Source organism: Pristiophorus japonicus, chromosome 12 (assembly GCF_044704955.1).
Source record: "Pristiophorus japonicus isolate sPriJap1 chromosome 12, sPriJap1.hap1, whole genome shotgun sequence".
Lineage (NCBI taxonomy): Eukaryota > Metazoa > Chordata > Chondrichthyes > Pristiophoridae > Pristiophorus > Pristiophorus japonicus.
Window position 1 is genome coordinate 12492943 of NC_091988.1, and position 19618 is coordinate 12512560.

The 19618-nt window shown below is 41.0% G+C and overlaps 1 protein-coding gene across 8 annotated transcripts in view; it reads left to right on the forward strand.

The window, feature by feature from the left end:
* foxp1b (forkhead box P1b) overlaps positions 1-19618 on the forward strand; it is a 551692-nt gene that overhangs the window by 448929 nt on the left and 83145 nt on the right. For all 8 annotated transcript variants that reach the window (XM_070895167.1, XM_070895172.1, XM_070895168.1 and 5 more), the window contains 2 exons: positions 3792-3948; positions 5936-6131. In XM_070895167.1, the coding sequence (XP_070751268.1) occupies positions 3792-3948; positions 5936-6131 (353 nt within the window). The remainder of the gene's footprint in view (positions 1-3791; positions 3949-5935; positions 6132-19618) is intronic.

Here is a 19618-nt window from a genome sequence, read left to right on the forward strand (position 1 = left end):
AATTTAAAGGTTTGAATCAACCAAGTATTTTGATGTGTAAAAATACATACAGATGATAAGATAAATCTAGTTGAGGAAAGTCATTTAGTTAATCTTAGTTGATCTGTCCAGAACGACTCTGTAATCTCTCTATTACAACATCCAGTCATTTTGTAAACGATGCCAATGCTTTTGATTCATTACTAAGTAGTCCATTCTATATATTGATCACTCTTTGTGTGATGACAACCGTACTGATGTCAGTCATAAACTACTTGTTACTAGTTTGGACTTGCGTTCCCTCATCCCACTCTCACACTTGCACAAATCCAAACTTCTGTGTCACATTTGCATCTAATTGGCTCAACTTTAGTATTCAGAAGACATTAACAGATCATACTAAAAAGACAATGGAATTTCCCCAAAAGCCCGCCAGCGCCTGATTGCCATCCAAAAAATTGCTAAGGTTGGGAAGATAATTGCTGGTGAATACTTCCCAGAAAAACAATTTGTCCAGCGAAAAATATGGGCCTTGCACCCGCAATCTGGGTGGGATTGCGCAATTTAGGCTAGATTGGGTGGTGCCTAAAGGAAATGGGCCAAAAATGTAAAAATCTATAAAAATTTACCCCCAAGGCTGCGGGTTGGGCCTAACACCAAAAAAAAATAATTTTTCAAAAAACGTAACTAAAATATCCCCAAAACATTCCCAAGACACTTTATAATTAAATCACCCCAACAGATTTTGAAAATAAATAGTAAAAAAACAATCACTTATCTTTTTTTCTTGCTGACCTACTCACCGAACGCCCAGCTCCGCTGATCCTCGTGGGCGTTTTTTTTAAGGTTTTCTTACACTTACCTCCGGGTCCTGCTCAGCCAAAGACCACGCCACGGCGATCTGTGGACAGTGCACCCCGGCGGTCTGCTCCCCAGCGGTACTTCGAAACCGCCGGCGTGCCTCAGCTAGGGAATTTTTCGCCGACCCGGTTCACGGCCAATACGGCCGAGAAACCGGACGGTGAAAGAGTGCAAATTCTAGCCCAAAGAACTTATAAATCAAATACAAAGAAACCAGATAGAAAAATTGCAAATGTGAAATAATGCATCAAGCATTATAACATTTATCTTTATACAACAACATGGCAGACAGGAAGCAAAGAGTAGGAGTAAATGGGGACTTTTCAGAATGGCAGGCAGTGACTAGTGGGGTACCGCAAGGTTCTGTGCTGGGGCCCCAGCTGTTTACATTGTACATTAATGATTTAGACGAGGGGATTAAATGTAGTATCTCCAAATTTGCGGATGACACTAAGTTGGGTGGCAGTGTGAGCTGCGAGGAGGATGCTGTGAGGCTGCAGAGCGACTTGGATAGGTTAGGTGAGTGGGCAAATGCGTGGCAGATGAAGTATAATGTGGATAAATGTGAGGTTATCCACTTTGGTGATAAAAACAGAGAGACAGACTATTATCTGAATGGTGACAGATTAGGAAAAGGGGAGGTGCAACGAGACCTGGGTGTCATGGTACATCAGTCATTGAAGGTTGGCATGCAGGTACAGCAGGCGGTAAAGAAAGCAAATGGCATGTTGGCCTTCATAGTGAGGGGATTTGAGTACAGGGGCAGGGAGGTATTACTACAGTTGTACAGGGCCTTGGTGAGGCCACACCTGGAGTATTGTGTACAGTTTTGGTCTCCTAACTTGAGGAAGGACATTCTTGCTATTGAGGGAGTGCAGCGAAGGTTCACCAGACTGATTCCCGGGATGGCGGGACTGACTTATCAAGAAAGACTGGATCAACTGGGCTTGTATTCACTGGAGTTCAGAAGAATGAGAGGGGATCTCATAGAAATGTTTAAAATTCTGACGGGGTTAGACAGGTTAGATGCAGGAAGAATGTTCCCAATGTTGGGGAAGTCCAGAACCAGGGTTCACAGTCTTAAGGATAAGGGGTAAGCCATTTAGGACCGAGATGATGAGAAACTTCTTCACCCAGAGAGTGGTGAACCTGTGGAATTCTCTACCACAGAAAGTTGTTGAGGCCAATTCACTAAATATATTCAAAAAGGAGTTAGATGAGGTCCTTACTACTAGGGGGAATCAAGGGGTATGGTGAGAAAGCAGGAATGGGGTACTGAAGTTGCATGTTCAGCCATGAACTCATTGAATGGTGGTGCAGGCTCGAAGGGCCGAATGGCCTACTCCTGCACCTATTTTCTATGTTTCTATGTTTCTAACTTATCCTCTGATTAACCATGAGCCCCATCATCAAAGGCAGTCCCTCGAAGAGAGGATGACTTGCTTCTACGCCAAAAAGGGATGAGTTCACAAGTGTTTCAATGAAGGACCTAATATTCCAGATCCCGAACTACATCCTGAAGGGTGGAAGTTGCCTGTGCGTGGATTTTTTTAACGTGTGGCTTGACAGATCTAGGTCTTGGTCCAATGGCAAAGGTTACCCAAGATAACTGGAGACCAACTCTGCTGCACGGACCTAGTGCACACATACACTATACAATATACTACACTACACTAACAGTGTACCATGTAAAGCACAACATATTATTCTGTTGCTAAAGTGTAGGTATGTGTCCCTTTTAAGCAATGCGAGGGAAGAAGCACTAGTATTAAATGCAAATACAGAAGTAAACAATTCTTAGAATGGAAGTTACAAGGATGTTTGTTACATTTTTCATTTGGACTTTAATGTAAAGGAAAAATTATTTATGTTGTGTAATTTGGACTATTTAGCCTTCAATCAATTGACTTTTCACATTTACTATTGACTTCGGGTGGATTTTCTGTATAATTCTTACTGTGTCGTATAGCATTCCAACTTAAGTTAAATTCATATTGTAATATTGTAAATTTTAATAAAATTAGTAGATGTGGCAATATAGTGATTCAACAAAGCATAAACACTACACTTTGCATGTATATTGATATTTTACTCCTAACTACAAGCAAACCTGTTGCATATGTCTTTAAATAGCATGGCAAAACTAGTATAGATTAGATAAACAGTGTACACATTAATGGTGTTTTTTTTAATCAGTTGCATAGTTAAATTATATATAGTGGTAGGAGGGGGAGGGGGGAAAGGGGGGAAACAGATTTTAAAAAGTAAAAGTGATAAATTTAAGTACAATACTTTCTGCTCAATCAATATAAGGGCTTCGTGAAACTGAATGACGTATTGGGATACCAATATTCAAGTCAGATGCTGTTTGCTAAATTATAAATGTCTGTAATTAAAATCCAGAGGCTGTTTCTATGAATGATTTAGTAAGTTATTTCATGTTTTGTCATGGCTGATTAACAACATTAAATTAACTTTTTCTTATTCAAGTCTTTGACTTTTCCATTTATTTAAAGGGGCACTGTGAACAGGAATTTTGGTTTGCAAGCCAGGCATTCTTACAGATACAATATTGCTAATTGAGTGAAGATCAAATATGTGTATCATAAATAGGTTGAAAATGAATATTAGAAGAAATGTTGATCATTTATTTCATACCTGTGTTATTCAAAAATTGTTCTGGAAACAATGATATTCTTAGCAGTCTCTTTCAGCTCAACCAGCCTTCTCAATAGGACATGTTTTACTCACAACAGTGATCCATAGATCTGAGTGAGCACACTTAGAATCAAGCGATAAAGTTAGATCAACTTTATCCATGTTTCCAAGACTAAATTAATTTAATTGCTATCAAGTACAATATTTCTTGGAATAAATGGAATTATCAAAACTGTAATGTAATGAATCTGATCTCTAATCCAGAATCTTTTAAACTTTTTATTTCATTTTAGCAACAACAGCCATTGGCTGCTCACCACTTAGCCCTTCAACAGCAGCTTCTACAGGTGCAGCAACTTCAACAACAGCACATCATGACCATGCAGCGTAATGGCTTGCTCCCAGTCCAGTCCGGACAGCCAGCTCTCTCTCTGCAAACATTGGCACAAGGTAAGTACCAGGCCTGGAGACGGGCCCTTTTAAAACAGGCCTCGGAATTGGGCTGCACAAAAGGGAACTGCAAAGCCACAGCAGTTAAGTTGTTCAGGAGAGGGCAATTGAGCAGTGACAGGGCACACCAGCGTATAATATGAAAGCTATGAATGTGACGATGCATGAAGTGTAATCTGTGCAGCAACACATCAGGGACACCCTTAGGTAATTCAGCAGCCATGTCATTGATTGATTTGAATAGTTGTATGTTATAGCTAGCTGTTCCTGTGGTGTTTAAGGAGCATGTTTAAAGCCTAAGGGTGTCTATCTGCAAGCCATTGACCAAAGAACCTAAACAGAGTGGCTTCAGAGGTACAGTTCTAGTGGTGCAGTAAACTAATAGTAGTGACATTTGTCCCTGTGGAACGAGGGCTCTTTGGAAAGCAACTGAGAGTTTGGGCAGGCAGAAATACAAAGCAATTTTTTATCACTGTGATAATAGCCCAAAACTGATGTCATTATGAACCTTAAATCAACTTTATGCTTGCTTGAACATGGTCACCTGGGTATAGAGGTACAAGGACGAAAAAGGTTGAGCAACTATGTTTGTCTTTCAACCAGTACTACCTGGGATTGGGAAATTGAGTTCTATGAGCAGTAATCAATCACATTTTCCAACAACATACATTTTTCAAAGTAGTGTCCATTTTCTTTATAATGAGGAACAATAGTGAATGTGTTTAAAACTAAATGAAATAAATCTGGAATAAAATCCATCATAGAGGATCCTTTTCAGACTAATCTGATTAAAGATAAAGTGTGACAATCTACTTTCTCTCTCTGCACAGTAACATGTTATCAGCAAGTGTGCCTATTCACTTTTGTTTTAACCATGCAAATAGTGGTGTTAAGGTCAGTTGTGGCAGTAATTGTTACTACACAGATAGTCCTGTTCAGCATATTTGCTAAAAATTAATATTTCTAGTATTATCATGTTTGGAAATGAAAGGACAGTGCAAAGAAATGGGACAATCTGTGTTGTGACCTTCCTCATTGATTTGCCAGTTGTTATTGCTAGGCTAATGCTAGGAAGGTTGTTCTACTGTCCTGCTATAATTTACTATTCTTTGATATGCAAACTGTCTGCCCAGAACATGTAAAAATCCTATCAGTCTCATTTCACACTTCTTAACCACTTAGGCTCTCTGGAGTCTATTGCCTTATTAGACCTACACCCTCCAATGCTACCGTAATTAAAATCTTTAGCAGTAGTTTAGTAAAGTAAAGATATTTTGGCTGATCACTTTGAGATTATTATCCAATCCTTGCACAAAAATGAAAGCAATAAATTAGATTCTGACTTAGTATTCTTGCTGATCTGAAGTGCTTGAATATTTAATTGTGATTTGTAATTAAAATATAGTTAGAAGCACAGGTTTTTTGCTTTCCGCTTTCAAATTTCCACATTGGGTTTTGAATGAAATAAAATTTTAATGATAAAGACAGGTGATTAAAAAATAATTACTGACATAATATTCTAATTTTGTAGTAAAATTATAAAATGCCTTTGAATATGGTGCAAATGAATTGGTTACATTTACAGCACATTATTTTCAATTATACTTTTTATATTTAAAGATGAATGTATTTGCCATTAATGCATTGCAAAATATCTGTGATAATAACTTTAAGAGCTCATTTCAAAAGGAGGGTGAATATGCAGAGCAGTCTGGTTATGTTGTAATTTGTGGTAAAATGAACCGATCAATTATTGCATACATCTGAAGAATTTACTTTTAATTATCAGCAGTAACTGAACATACAGCGGGTTACACTGTGTCTTGTTAGAAATATTGCCGCACATAGGAATATAGTTAGGAATGATCCAATTAACATCAGACCTTGTTTACATACACTTTGGTTTTTTAATTAGTGAGTGAAGAAGGATAAGTCTGCTGTTCATGGAACTAATTATACAATATGGGGCTATTGCTGTTTGACACAGGCATGACTCCAACAGAACTGCAGCAGCTGTGGAAAGAAGTGACTGGAGCTCACACAATGGAAGAAAGTGTAACCAAAAATGGCAGCCTAGATCTTTCCACTAGTTCAATTTGCTCTCCTGCAGCACCACCTAAGACCTCACAACCAGTAACCCTGATGAACGGACAGTCTACGGGTCACACTCCAAAAAGGGAATGGTAGGCATTAATAGGACATCGTTTAACGTCCACCACTGATCCAATTAATTTGTTTTATCTTATAAGTCCTTTTATAGCTCTCACTTGTCTAACTGGTGGTATGTCCATCCATTCATCATAACCTATTATGTGTAATGATGCCTGATTATCCTGCTAGTATTTCCTTTTTATATGAAAAAAATGAGCCCTCAGAAGAATTGTGTGGGTAAGTAGCCATGCAATGTTAATGGGATTCTGCACAACGTAATGTTCTAGGACAAAGAGTGCATGTTTTCGTTGCTGTCCTATTTTCGGGAGAAAGTGAACCACAGCAATAACATGACCTTCACCCCCGCACCCCCCCAATACAACTTCCACTAATATCATGTTTTGAAGAATATATCTTGTGTTGCAAAATGCACCTGATGCCAAGCTGTCTAGTGATGGTTGATAATTTCCTTTCCGTAACAAATATTCAGAATCCAGTTAAAACACATTGTAACATTACGCCACCTTGCACCTCACCTTCGACTTAGTAGATACTTAAAGCTGAGAGAACCTATATTACATGAAAGCGAACAAATAAACTTGCATCTGTGTAGCACATTATCACCTCCTCAGGATATCCCAAAGCGCAGTACAGCCAATAGATTACCTTTGAGGTACGGTGACTGTTGTCTTATAGGCAAACACGGTAGCCAATTTGTGCACAGCAAGGTCCCACAAACTACAATTGATTGAATGGCCAGGTAGTCCATTTTTGGTGATGGTGCTTGAGGGAAGAATGTTGGCCAGGACAATAGAGAGAACCCTCTGCTTTTCTTCGAATAGTCCTAGTGGATCTTTAATGTGCACCTACGGAGGTTTCTTACCCGACAGACAAGATAAGATCTTGGGTGAAAAATACATCCAGTTTTACTTATTTATAAGAATGATAATTTGCTTCTAAAACACAGCCTTCAGTGCCTCAGAGATTTTCGGCGGGAGGAGAAATAGTGCAGCGGCGGGAGTTAGGCCCCAGATATACACGGACTGTATAGAAGGGGGCACGGCAATAACTGGAGAAGTGAGTGGGTGCAAGGGTGGGGGAGGTTGGGGGACATCAGCAAAAAGGTGAAGAGGATTGGAACATACCTGGGAGCAAGGCCAAAACCTGGAGCAGCAGCAGATTATAAAACCTGCTACTGCTTAAAGGGGCAATGGCAAGGGATAACAACCAGGTTGAAGAAACGGCAGCAATTTTCAGGATGCCGACTAGCATGTCCTCATGTTGGAGATATGGAGCAGCAGGGATGGTCTGTTTGGGGCTGGAGATCTGCCAAGAATGTGGAGGAGTTGGTTGTGGCAGGAAATCATTGGAGCAGCCACGGTAAGCTATCTGCTCCCCCAAACCTTCCTTGCAATCTCTTTGTGTGTGTTGTACTCCATCATTCATTACTTGGAATGGTGAACCTTAGTTATGAGGACAGATTGGATAGGCTGGGTTTGTTCTCATTGGAACAGAGGAGGTTGAGAGGAGACCTCATCAAGGTGTACAAAATAGTGAGGGGCCTGGACATAGTGGATAGTAAGGGTCTATTTCCATTGGTGGAGGGGGCTATTACGCGAGGTCATAGTTTTAAGGCGGTTGGTGGAAGATTTAGAGGGGATTTGAGGGGGGGAGGATCTGGAACTCGCTGCCTGGTAGAGTAGTGGATGTAGGAACCCTCACCACTTTTAAGAGATGGTTGGATGGGCATTTAAAGTGCAGTAACCGAAGGGTTATGGACCTAGAGCTGGTAATTGGGATTAGACTGGATGACCTTATGTTGGACGGCGCAGATATAATGGTAAGTACTGCAGGGAATCGAATACGGCCAGGGTGATCTCCTGGACTAGTTTCGATCGCCTGGATGGGGTCGGAGAGGAATTTTCCCAGGTTTTTTTCCCCATAAATTGGCCTGGGTTTTTAATCTGGTTTTTGCCTCTCCCAGGAGATCACATGGCTCCGGTTGGGGTAGAGTGTCGAATGTTTCAGTATAAGGGGTGTCGCAGTTGTGTGAGGCGGACTGGTTGGGCTGGGTGCTCTTTGCCTTTCCGTCATTGTTCATAGGTTTATATGTAACCTTTAGGGCTGCTGACCAAGGGCTGTGCAGCTCTATGTCAGCCGGCGCGGACATGATGGGCCGAAATGGCCTCCTTCTGCGCTGTAAATTTCTATGTTTCTATTACCCTCACGGTAACAGAAGAGTCAAAGGTGAAAATGGGATCTGACAATGATGAGTGGAAGCTCTCCTGAAGTCAGTCCCTGGTTTAAGAGCCTGCTGCCTCAGATCTCTGCTGCTCAAAGTAGAAAGACATTGGAAGTCTATTATATGGAGGCATTGAGGATGACCTTAGAGGGCCTGGGATATATGGCAGAGGTTACCAAAGAGTGCTATGCAACTCACACTGCAAATATCTGCAAAAGATTGAAGACAATGTAGCACTACTGCAGTAGGGGGGCGGCACCATGAGCATCTGCCCCACCCCAGACAGATAGGTCTCCAGACCAGTCAGTATATCCATCAATTATGCTTTTGATCACCATCATACAGACCGTGGGAGACTGTCTGGCTACAATAATGGCAACCACCTACCAAGAGATTTGGGGCATCATCTCTGAAGGTGCATAGAATCTAACTGATACCATCACATCTGCACTCCCACTGAGCAGTCGCCACTCAGACCCAGGACCCAGCATGTGGCTTGGTCGAATCTGCTCTTAATGGTGTTCATATTCTAGCCAGCTCCTTCAGAAGCCCTGCTCATGTTGGTGGCAGAATAGGACCTGCAGTGCCAACACAGCCTGCTGAAGAGACCAACTGGGACTCCGAAGACCTGTGATGAGGGTCCCCAGGACTCCACGAGCCTCATGGTACCACAGTATAGTCAAGCACCACTGCTCTCCTTATCCCTCCGGTATCATTCAAAGCTGTGCTTCAGACAAAGTTTGTGGACAATTCAAAGCCTGTGTACTCAACCACTTTCTGGTTTGACAAGTCATGCAGGCAACGTAACCCTTTTCTACAGGCTTACATCTGGTGTAACTTAACTCTGGTGCTTGACAAAAACTTGAGGTAAATAACACAATTTCTGGGACAGCAGCTTTTGCCCTCATTATCATGTCATTTGCAAACATGTACCACATTGGGTGCATCTTTTGCCAGCAGCCACCTCTACCACAATTTCGTGTGTCTTTTACAACAGATGTAATTCTGGCAGATCTGACTTACTTCTCAAATTCTGGTCCACGACACCAGCACTACACCACTTCTGCATCAAAAAAAAATCAGTGGATCATTTACATAACTGAAGCATAAAAATAATTTGCAATTTACAGTGCCTAAGTTAGAACAAGATTTTATTTCGAAAAGAAAATAACAGTTTACATTTATTCTCATCTTATCGGAACTGATGACACAAAATAATGTTGCTTAGAGATTTGATTGCCTTTTAATAGAATCATAGAATGGTTACAGCACAGGAGGCCATTTGCTTCATCTTTTTGCTTAATTTGAACAAGTATTGAACTGAAATATACATAGGATCCAACTGGATCCCATCTTCCTCTCAGAGAAAAAAATAAGATGATATTTAGCCTTCTGGCAGTTTTTATTTTTGTAATATAACTAAAGGGCTCAGTCCTGACAAAACTAGCATCACAAAAAATTGATTATATTGAACAAATAGGGTTAAATCTTGCAATAAATTCAGGGAATGTGCAGTTTAGTTTGATGTGCTTTTTCTTTTACTTTGTACATGGTAGGTGTATGCTATCCATTTGCGTAAAGTGATTGAATTACAGTGGTGTCCATAAATAGGGCACAAGAATAACTGGGGAAGGGTGCCCACAGATGCATTTAGGGCTTCAGTTGCAGACTTGTCGGGCACTGTGGTGCCTGACCAGATTTCACACGACACATGAAACTTACCATGTTTAGCTTAATAGTGCACAGTTCCATTATACATGAAGGCAGTTCCAGGGGCAAACATCCTGTCAATGGGGCAGATTGCTCCTTGCTAAGGGCAACTTTCTTAGGACTCCCGAAGAACATAATTGACACATTTTTAGAGGAAATATTAGTAACAAAAAAGCACTTCTCTTCAGTTGTGGACAGAATAGGAGAACATATAAGCTCTTGTCCCATATTCCACCCACCATCCATCAGCTCTGGGCTTTGGAGCTGTGGCAATCTGTTAAGGAGATAAATAATCTGATTTGGTACGACACTCCTACTCTCCTCTTTAATTTGTCTTACACAAGGAAAATTATAATTAAATCATTCAGGGTAAAACCCTTGAGTGTATGGGAGGAAAAACCGTTTGATGGAGATTGCTGGTAAAGACCAACATCCGTGTTGCGGTGTGAAGATATTTATCCACTGGTATTATTAAAAAAGAGGCGGAGGGAATAACATCTCTTCATTGTTTGTGTGGTAAATGGCATTGTTCAATTCAAAGCCTTTAAAATTAAATGATAAACTGACTGGTTGCTATCTAAAAAGCAACAGTAGAGCTATAACAAATTACATTAACATTGTACATTTTGGGTTTTTTTCAAAAAATTGTGTACAGTAGTTTTTATTATAGTTATTATGGTTTTAGAGAAGGAAAAAACACTGAAGTTATTTGTATTAGTTCTGTCAAGCATACCCCAATGTCACTGGGTGATTTTACTGTATATTACTATTGACTGAACAAAGCTGTTGCTTGGTCACAACAGCTGTTGAAATAAGAATAGCGAATAGGAGAAAGTACACATTGAGTATTGCTGGTCGGAACATTGAAGATATAAAATAATGTAAGACTAAAATTGATCTTTTACATTTTTTACTTCAGATATTGCCTTTTTACAATGCATAGCTTAAATAATCATGAGTGTTCAAGATGATTAAAATTTAGTGCATACATGCTGCACTCTACATAGAAAAGGCTGTGTAAAATTAATCTGACATTTTCACATTTGATTTGATACTCCTGTTTTGCATAGTCTAGATACATTTCTGCTAAATATATTTCATTATTGCCTAATTTTGGATGTTGTTAGCAACAGAATGTTTGGTGTGATTCATTAAAAGATTTTTGAATTAGAAAAATGATTGTACAAATCATAGAATGATACAGTACAGAACAAAGCACTCCGGCCCATCATGCCTATGCTGGCCCTTTAAAAGAACTATCCAGTTAGTCCTACTCCCCTGTTCTTTTCCCGTGGCCCTGTAAATCTTTACCCTTCAAGTATTTATCCATTTAATTAAAGATAATTTCTTAAAGAATTGCAAGTGATGTCCCTATTTATACCGATGTTATGTGATAGACAAAATATTACATTGTGAGTTTAATGTCTGTCTGCTTGCAGATCTGTTTACTAAATCACATGTGTTCTTAATGTGCAATTGTCATTTTAGAAATTATTCTCTTGAAAAAGTATGGTTGAATACTTTTGTGAATGCTTCAACAGTTTTTGATTGCACTGCAGTTATGACTTGTTATGCAGTATATCTCAAAGTAATTATATATTTTGTAGAAAAGCTGTTACAACACCTTCAATTAAATACTTGTGGTACAGCTTTATCTGCATCGAGAGTATATTTTATGTTGTCAGTATAATACAGTCTCAGTTGGCAAATCAAAATAAATTTGACCTAGCCGAAGTCTAGCAGCTCTTGGTGTGCATTTGACCGAGCTGAAAATATGAAATATGTTCTTTTGAGACCCTGATGGCCAGTTCAGTCTCAGATTTGATAGCACAGGTGGTGCTAATATAGGACAGACCCCTAGGCACTTGTAGTCCAGAGTTGTACAGATTGTAAGCTGTCTGAGTCCATATGGCAGTCTGTCCCACTCTGCAAAAAGCACTGGAGTTGTGCCTGCAGGTGGCATGGTCAGTGTAGTATATGCAAAAGAAAATCTTTAACCATTACCACCCTGTTTTGAACAAAGAGTAAATAGGTTTCTAATGCGCTCAGATTAATTTACTTCATATTTATTTTCTATAGTGTGATTAGATATTAGTATTTCCAATTTGTCTTTTGCTCAATTTCTGATCTTCATAATTTTCTGTATGAAGCTTCATAATTTGCCCATTAAGAATGCAAGATTGCTAATAAAATCTGTTGTTAAAATATACCGTGGCAAAATGTTGCACTAACATGAAGGAAGAATTAAAGTTCACTAAATTGATATATTCATCTCCCTCTTTTGCCTTTTTTTTCTTATTTCAACTAAATTGTAATTTTGGATTAACAATTATTCCATTTCCATTAGTTGAGAATGAAATCTTAGATTTAATAAACATATCTGCTACAATTTGAATCTACAAAAATAAGCTATTTGGTCTAGCAGTTTCATTCATTAATTCTTTATTTTAATTTTATTATAATTTTAAACCATACCCTCAGTTAAAAATAATAGTTATTTCATAGAAAAATGTCCTTGACCTTTACTTTGATTGTAGTTTCTGAGTAAAGAAACAGCATTGACTCCAGGACTGCCTGATATTTTTGTGGTATGTTTCATCAGGTTTTGCGTGGCACCTGGATGGTGCGGTTCATGGAAGTGTAGCGTTTTACTGCAACAGAGTACTGCCACTTCTCCCTCAAAGATAGCCAGTGCATCTCCAGCAATGATTTCTCCTCCCACCCTAAGGATGTCACTTCTGAGTTCCCTAAAGATCTGTCCCTGGCCCCCTTTTCTTCCTTCTCTGTATGCTCGCCTTCAGTAACATCATGTACAGGCATGGTGTAACCTTCCATATATATATGCTGTTGACACCTAGCTCTACCTCTCCACTGCTTCCATTAACCCACCTCCATTATGTCAGACTCTATTCGACATCAAGTCATGGTTGACTCACAACTTCCTTCAATGACACTTTGGGAAGACTGAAGCACCATTTTTGTCCCCCATCACAAACTCCAACTCTCTCCCCGACCACGCGCTCAGACGGAAACATGTCACGCAAAACGTTCTTTTGTTTGACTGAGACCTGCGCTTCAAGCCCCACTTTCTACTACAGGTACAATATCCGGAATCCTTGACCGAATCCGTGCCGAGTTTTGAGTGGTGACGTCTGAAATCCGTCATGGATTCGGTCGAGGATTCTGGATTTCAGACTTGATTTTCTTGTCTGAAATCTGGAATCCCCAACTGAATCCGTGCCGCACTTACGGTTTTGCTTCAAAAATGTCCAGTTTTCGGACAATAATTCTGGACAATTCCATCAGGTAGGCGCAAAATGTCCGGTTTTCGGACAATTCCGATTTTCGGAGTTCCAGATTTGGGACATTTCACCAGTATTACCAACATCTCAATGCCTGCAACATTGCCTGTCTTCATCTTTACCACAGCCCCTCTGCTGTTAAAATCCTTATTGCCTCATCCCTAAAATCCTTTGCCTCATCCCTAAATTGGATTATTCCAAAGGATGTCTTACCAACCTCCCATCCTCCATAAGCACCAACATATCCAAAACTCGGGTGCCTGTATTCATTCCCGCATTAAGTCCACTCATACAAACCTCCATAACCTGTCTTGTCTCCCTCTCCCCCATAGTACCATAAATTAAAAATGTTCATCCTTTTCTTCCAATCCTTCTATTGACCCATCTCTGTAAACTCTTCTAGCCTAATATCTCCTCCCACATCCTTTGGTCCTCCTGACTGTGGCCAATTGTGCATCCCTCCCTCCCTTCACCCAAACTTTGGTGGTGGAACTTTAGTTACATTAGCCATACTCTGTATAACACATTCCCTAACCCCGCACCACCCCCTCCCCTATCACCACTTCCTCATCCACCTTTTGAAAACCTACTCCTACCCCATTTGACAATTTGTATTTATATGGAAAAGCATCCCAAAGTGCTTTAGAGGTGGAAGGGAACAATGGAGGAATATTGATTAAAGGTGGGTATTAAGGAGGGCTTTAAACAAGGAGAGGAAGGTGGAAGGATATAAGGAGGAAACTGACGATTGAAGACTAGGCAGTTGAAGACTAAGGGGTGGAAATTCGGTTTGAGGCTATTTCGGGTGCAAATGATGGCGGCTCGGTCAATTTTGGGCCAATAAATGGTTTGCGTCTGCAGCCACAAAATTCATCAGCTGGGCCCTAAATGTGGGGCAGAGCGCTAAGGGAACCATTCCACACCTCTCTCAGGGCACTAGGCCGGATGAGCAACTAAAAATCCCGAGCTAAAGAGCTGGCCTCGGAGCGCCCTAAGAGAGGCTTCCGTGGAAAACAAAATCGCCAAAAAAACCCACAAAAAACATTCCCAATACCTTGCTCACCCCACATAAACATAAATCGCATACATAAAACAATCCCATTTACCTGATGTATTAATTCCTTCCCTCACTGCCGCCGGAACAGCCGGACCGCTCGCTTTCCCAGGCGCTCCCACTAGGGTGCGCCATGGGGCACCACAGGGTCAGTGCCAAAGAAAAACCATTGCGCTATTGAAACCGGGGGCGTTGCACACCGGCTCGACGCTCCTGACGGTACTGAATGTGCCGAGCGGCATGAATGCCGGCGCTCGCGGCTCCAACTCTTTTAGCGCCCCTGTTCCGACCCTTTCCAGGGGCGCGAAGCAAACGAATTCGTACTCCTAAGCTTCCGGTCACTCTTCCTATCTCTCCCTCCACAACTTGTTATCCATGTTCCTATTTATTTCTGTTGTGAAGAACTTTGAAACACTTTAAAGCCACTATATAAATGCAAGGTGCTGTTATTATCGTTGTTGCTTCTGCTCCTTACCAGCTGAGTCAGGATAAATATTTCCATCTGAAATTTTAGCCATGTGTAACTATGACTTAGGGGCGGAGGCTTGTTTTTTTTTTTGTTGAGTAGTGCGGGATAATTTTCCGATATGTTGTACTAGTCGGCAAGGTTTCACGGTGCTCAGAACATTAGCCCTTGATGCCAGCTTTTGTTTTGGAAATGCTGCACAGCTGCCAAGTCATCAAGATGTAGGCTTGTTGCTGTGTGCTAGTAAGCTTTTGGTGAAAGATAGAGGCCCTGAAATTTCATGGGAGCTTTCTCTTCCAGTTACGTGTCAGCCTTGTCTCAGTGGTAGTACTCTCGCCTCTGAGTCAGAAGGTTGTGGGTTCAAACCGCACGCCTGAGATGTCAGAACATAATCTAAGCAGACACGTCAGTGCAATACTGAGGTAACGGTGCACTGTCGGAGATACCATCTTTCGGATGAGACCAAGGCACCGTCTGACCTCCGAGGTAGACGCAAAAGTTCCCACGGCACTATTCAAAGGCGAGCAAAGGAGCTGTCCCGGTATCCTGGCAAGCATGTATCCCTCAACGGACATCTAAAAACAGATGGTTGTTAGGACGTTCTGTCACGAAAGGTGCTATAGAAATGCAAGTCTTTATTTTGTCTTTTCTCCCACCGACAAGAAACTTTCAGAACCCCGAGGGAGAAAGTTCAAAATGGCCATTTACACTGTTTCCTTGGGAGTGCCACTGAAGTTAGGGTGGGAGATAAGGAGAATCCCTTTGGAATTTCAGGGTCATAATTAATATTTAAAAGATGTTGGACAAGGTTATTTGTTCGATTAAAAATTATGACAATTATTTCTAAATCTAAAATTGAAAGGGAGTAGGATTGACAAAGGTTAGCGGTGGCTTAAGTACTGATGCTTTCTTTGTTGCTGCAGTAAAATCATTGAGAGCCTTTAATGCCTCCACATGGAAAAATGTATTTCTTGTTTAAATCAACATAGATTTTGTTTGTGCATCGTAAACTTGTTTATCAGGAACACATTTTAAATTTTGCAACACCTGGTTCACAGAGGAGATCTTTTCACTTGATGATCAGTTTACATATTAGAAACTTCTTGATAGCTTGCTGCGAAGTTGAACTGTTCAATCCAAAGCAGATAAATGATAATTGTTTAGCATGTAACTTCACAGTGGAGAACTGTAATTTTAGTTAGAGTTGCATGTCTAAGTCCCAAAATCTCTGCAGTTCATGGGTGGGATACTAAATGGAGAACTTTTGCAGCAGTGTTCCTGCCCCAAAGAAAGACTATTCTTGTCAGCTGAACATCGAGGAGCATTGCAGATCAAACTGTTCCAACCTCAGATAAAAGATTAAATGCTTTTCCTTCAGTAAGTTAAGAAATGGGCTATGGGCTAAATATTCACCTACCTTGCGCCCGTTTCTTTTGCGATATTTCACCCGTTTTTGGCGAAAACCGGCGAACCAGGGAAGTCTTGCACTGGCGGTTTTTAAATACCGCTGGGGACAGGACCGCTGGTGTGCAAGACTTGAAATTGCGCTTTCGCCAAAAATTTGGCTCACAGCGCACCGGTAGTTAGGAAGAAAAACAACACCCAGGAAAAAGCTGCATTGCAACCCTTGGAACGACGGTATGAAGACATGCAAAATAGGCAAGTTAAAGTTTTTATTGTTTAATTCTTACGCAGCGATTCGATAGTTAAGTGTCTTATGAATGTTCCGTGATTTTTTTTTTTTTTTTTCGCAATTTTTGGGGGAGTTGTTTTCCGCCCTTCCAAGGCCTCTCTCGCAGCGGTATCTGCCTCGGAGAAAAGTTGCAGAAAATTTGCGGTTTGCGCCACAAATCCTCGTGCAACACCAATTTTTATCGCTGAGCGAACTAAAGCCTGAATTTTAGGTCTCGTAGCGGTTAGCGGAGTCATGGGGTGTTTTTGGCAAAAAAAATACCGCTACCACCAAAAATGTAATTTCTAGCCCGATATGTTTTGTTTTTAGACTAAAATCATTTATGACACAAATTTCTAACTGAACCTCTTTCATAAGGCTGTCAAATATACTCCTTCAGCTTTTGGTATTTATGCAATTTTGGGTTGGAATGATATCAGTGTTCATCTTTGACCTGTGACATATTTTCTAAGCAAGCATTGATACTGCGATAACACATAATTAGTGTATCATCTGTGTCCTTCCACAGCATGGATTGAAGTCTGGAGGCGTGTATCAAGGCAAAATTCTGAGTTTATCTATAGAGTAGCACTCCAGAGCAACTCATAAGAGTAATTCTAGAAATAGTATTAATGTAAGCCCAAAGCTGCACTGTTTCCCTTTTAAAATATACACAAGGACATTTATAAAATGCTGGTTAAAATAAAAATCTCCTGCAAACATTTCAAAGTCATTTTCATTTTGTTTCGAAGTTTGCGTTGATACCCGTGTCTATCTTGGCTAACTAAAAGATGCCATAACTTCACAAGAAGGATGTGGGTAAAAGAGCAGTCTAAGCAGTTTGTTAGAATGTAATCAAATTCAGGCCTATATGTCTTCCCAACCACTTAACTAGCTGAGAGTCAAGAGCCAGAGTCTTGATAGAGCTATACTGCTTAGCTTTTACACCATATCAAGGTGTTTATGTGTTGCCCTTTAACACATAAATACTTCAACCTCAATCAGTTCACCATCTATTTAAGCATATAAATTAAGCTAGAATTACCACGAATCACCAAACAATGCACATATACCACACAATTATATTTTACTATTTTCAAAGCAAAACCCCATTGGATTTTAGAGGTGTTTAATTTGATGAGAACTCCTGAAATTCACTTGGCTCAAGCAGATGTTAGCTACAAATTTTTTTTGTTCAAGGAAATCAACATGAATTGCTCAGTATTATGAGCAGCACCGTGTTTCTTTCTCTCAAGATGTGTATCTCTCCATTAGAAATGGTATTTATGCTGGCCTCATTTAAAATGATGCAGTAATATGAATGCTGTCCCAATCTGAAGCTGCAGTTTCTATCAGAGCAGACATCAAGATTGAGGGACAATTCAACATTCAATGGCTTTAAGTGTCGATTTCTGTCCCATGGTCTTAAATTATTGAAAGATGAAAAAATGATGTAGAATTAGGAACATAGGAACAAGGGTAGACCATTTAGCCCCTCAAGCCTGTTCCACCATTCAATGAGATCATGGATGATCTGTGACCTATATGGGCCTTTTCCCCATATCCCTTAATACCTTTGGTTAACTTAATCTATCAATCTCCGATTTACAATTTACAATTGACCTAGCATCAACTGTCGTTTGCGGGAGAGAGTTCCAAATATCTATCATCCTTTGCGTGTAGAAGTGTTTCCTAACTTCACTCCTGAAAGATCTGGCTGTAGCCTTTAGGCTATGTTCCCCAGTCCTAGATTCCCCAAACAGCAGAAATAGTTTCTCTCTCTCTACCCTATCAGTTCCCTTTAATATCTTGAAAACTTCAATCAAATCACCCCTTAGACTATTAAATTCAAGGGAATTCGACCACAGTTTGTGTAATCTAACCTCGTAATGTAACCCTTTTGAGTCCTCCAAGGCCAATATAGCCTTCCCAAGATGTGGTGCCCAGAACCGAGCACTATACTCCAGATGTAGTCTAACCAGGGCTTTGTATGGCTGCAGCATGACTTTTACCCGCTTGTATTCTAGTCCTCTAGATCTAAAAGCCAGCATTCATAGAAAATAGGAGCAGGAGCAGGCCATTTGGCCCTTCGAGCCTGCACCACCATTCAATATGATCATGCAACTTCAACACCCCATTCCTGCCTTCTCTCCATACCCCCTGATTCTTTTAGCCGTAAGGGCCACATCTAACTCCCTTTTGAATATATCGAACGAACTGGACTCAACAACTTTCTGTGGTAGAGAATTCCACAGGTTCACAATTCTCTGGGTGAAAAAGTTTCTCCTCATCTCAGTCCTAAATGGCTTACCCCTTATCCTTAGACTGTGACCCCTGGTACTGGACTTCCCCAACATCAGGACCATTCTTCCTGCATCCAACCTGTCCAGTCCCGTCAGAATTTTATATGTTTCTATGAGATCCCCTCTCATTAGCCTTTTTAATTATTTTCTTTACCTATCCATGACATTTTAATGATCTATCCTTTTTTTAAATGCAAAGTGTACCTTTTGTACATCAACTTAAAATGCTAAATTTTTTGTAACATTTTATTACATTACAAAGGCCCAAACTTGCCCACTGCCCCAAAGGAATTAGGTGGATAATTACCGCCGGGATCCATGGGGTGGGGATAGAGGGAAATTGCCTTCTTTTCCCAGAAAAAAATCATCGGGGCGGTGTTGGGGGCGGCAGAGAGTCAGAAGCGAGTCGGGAGCGGGGCGGAAGGCGGGCGGAGTCATCGGCGCGTTGAGCACGTCAGCACGACGCTGATGATATCAGCGATGTCCCTCCCCTCCCCTTCACTGAAAGGGCCTTAGCCATCCACTGGGCCACTTCAGCCGGGCCAATGGGCCGGCACCCAAGAGGGGGTGCTGGGCTGCCTGTCGGCGGCCCGGACGAACCCATGGCCGCCATTGTCGGGACGACTGCAGAGTTTGCCGACAGTTAAAATAAAATGGCGGCTGTGACGGTCCGCCCTTGCCCTTACCAGCCACTGGCAGCTTCCCTGTGGTTGCGCTCCCGCAGGGCATTTTCCCTCGCAGGGCGGAAAGGGGTCGGCGCGTGCCCACAT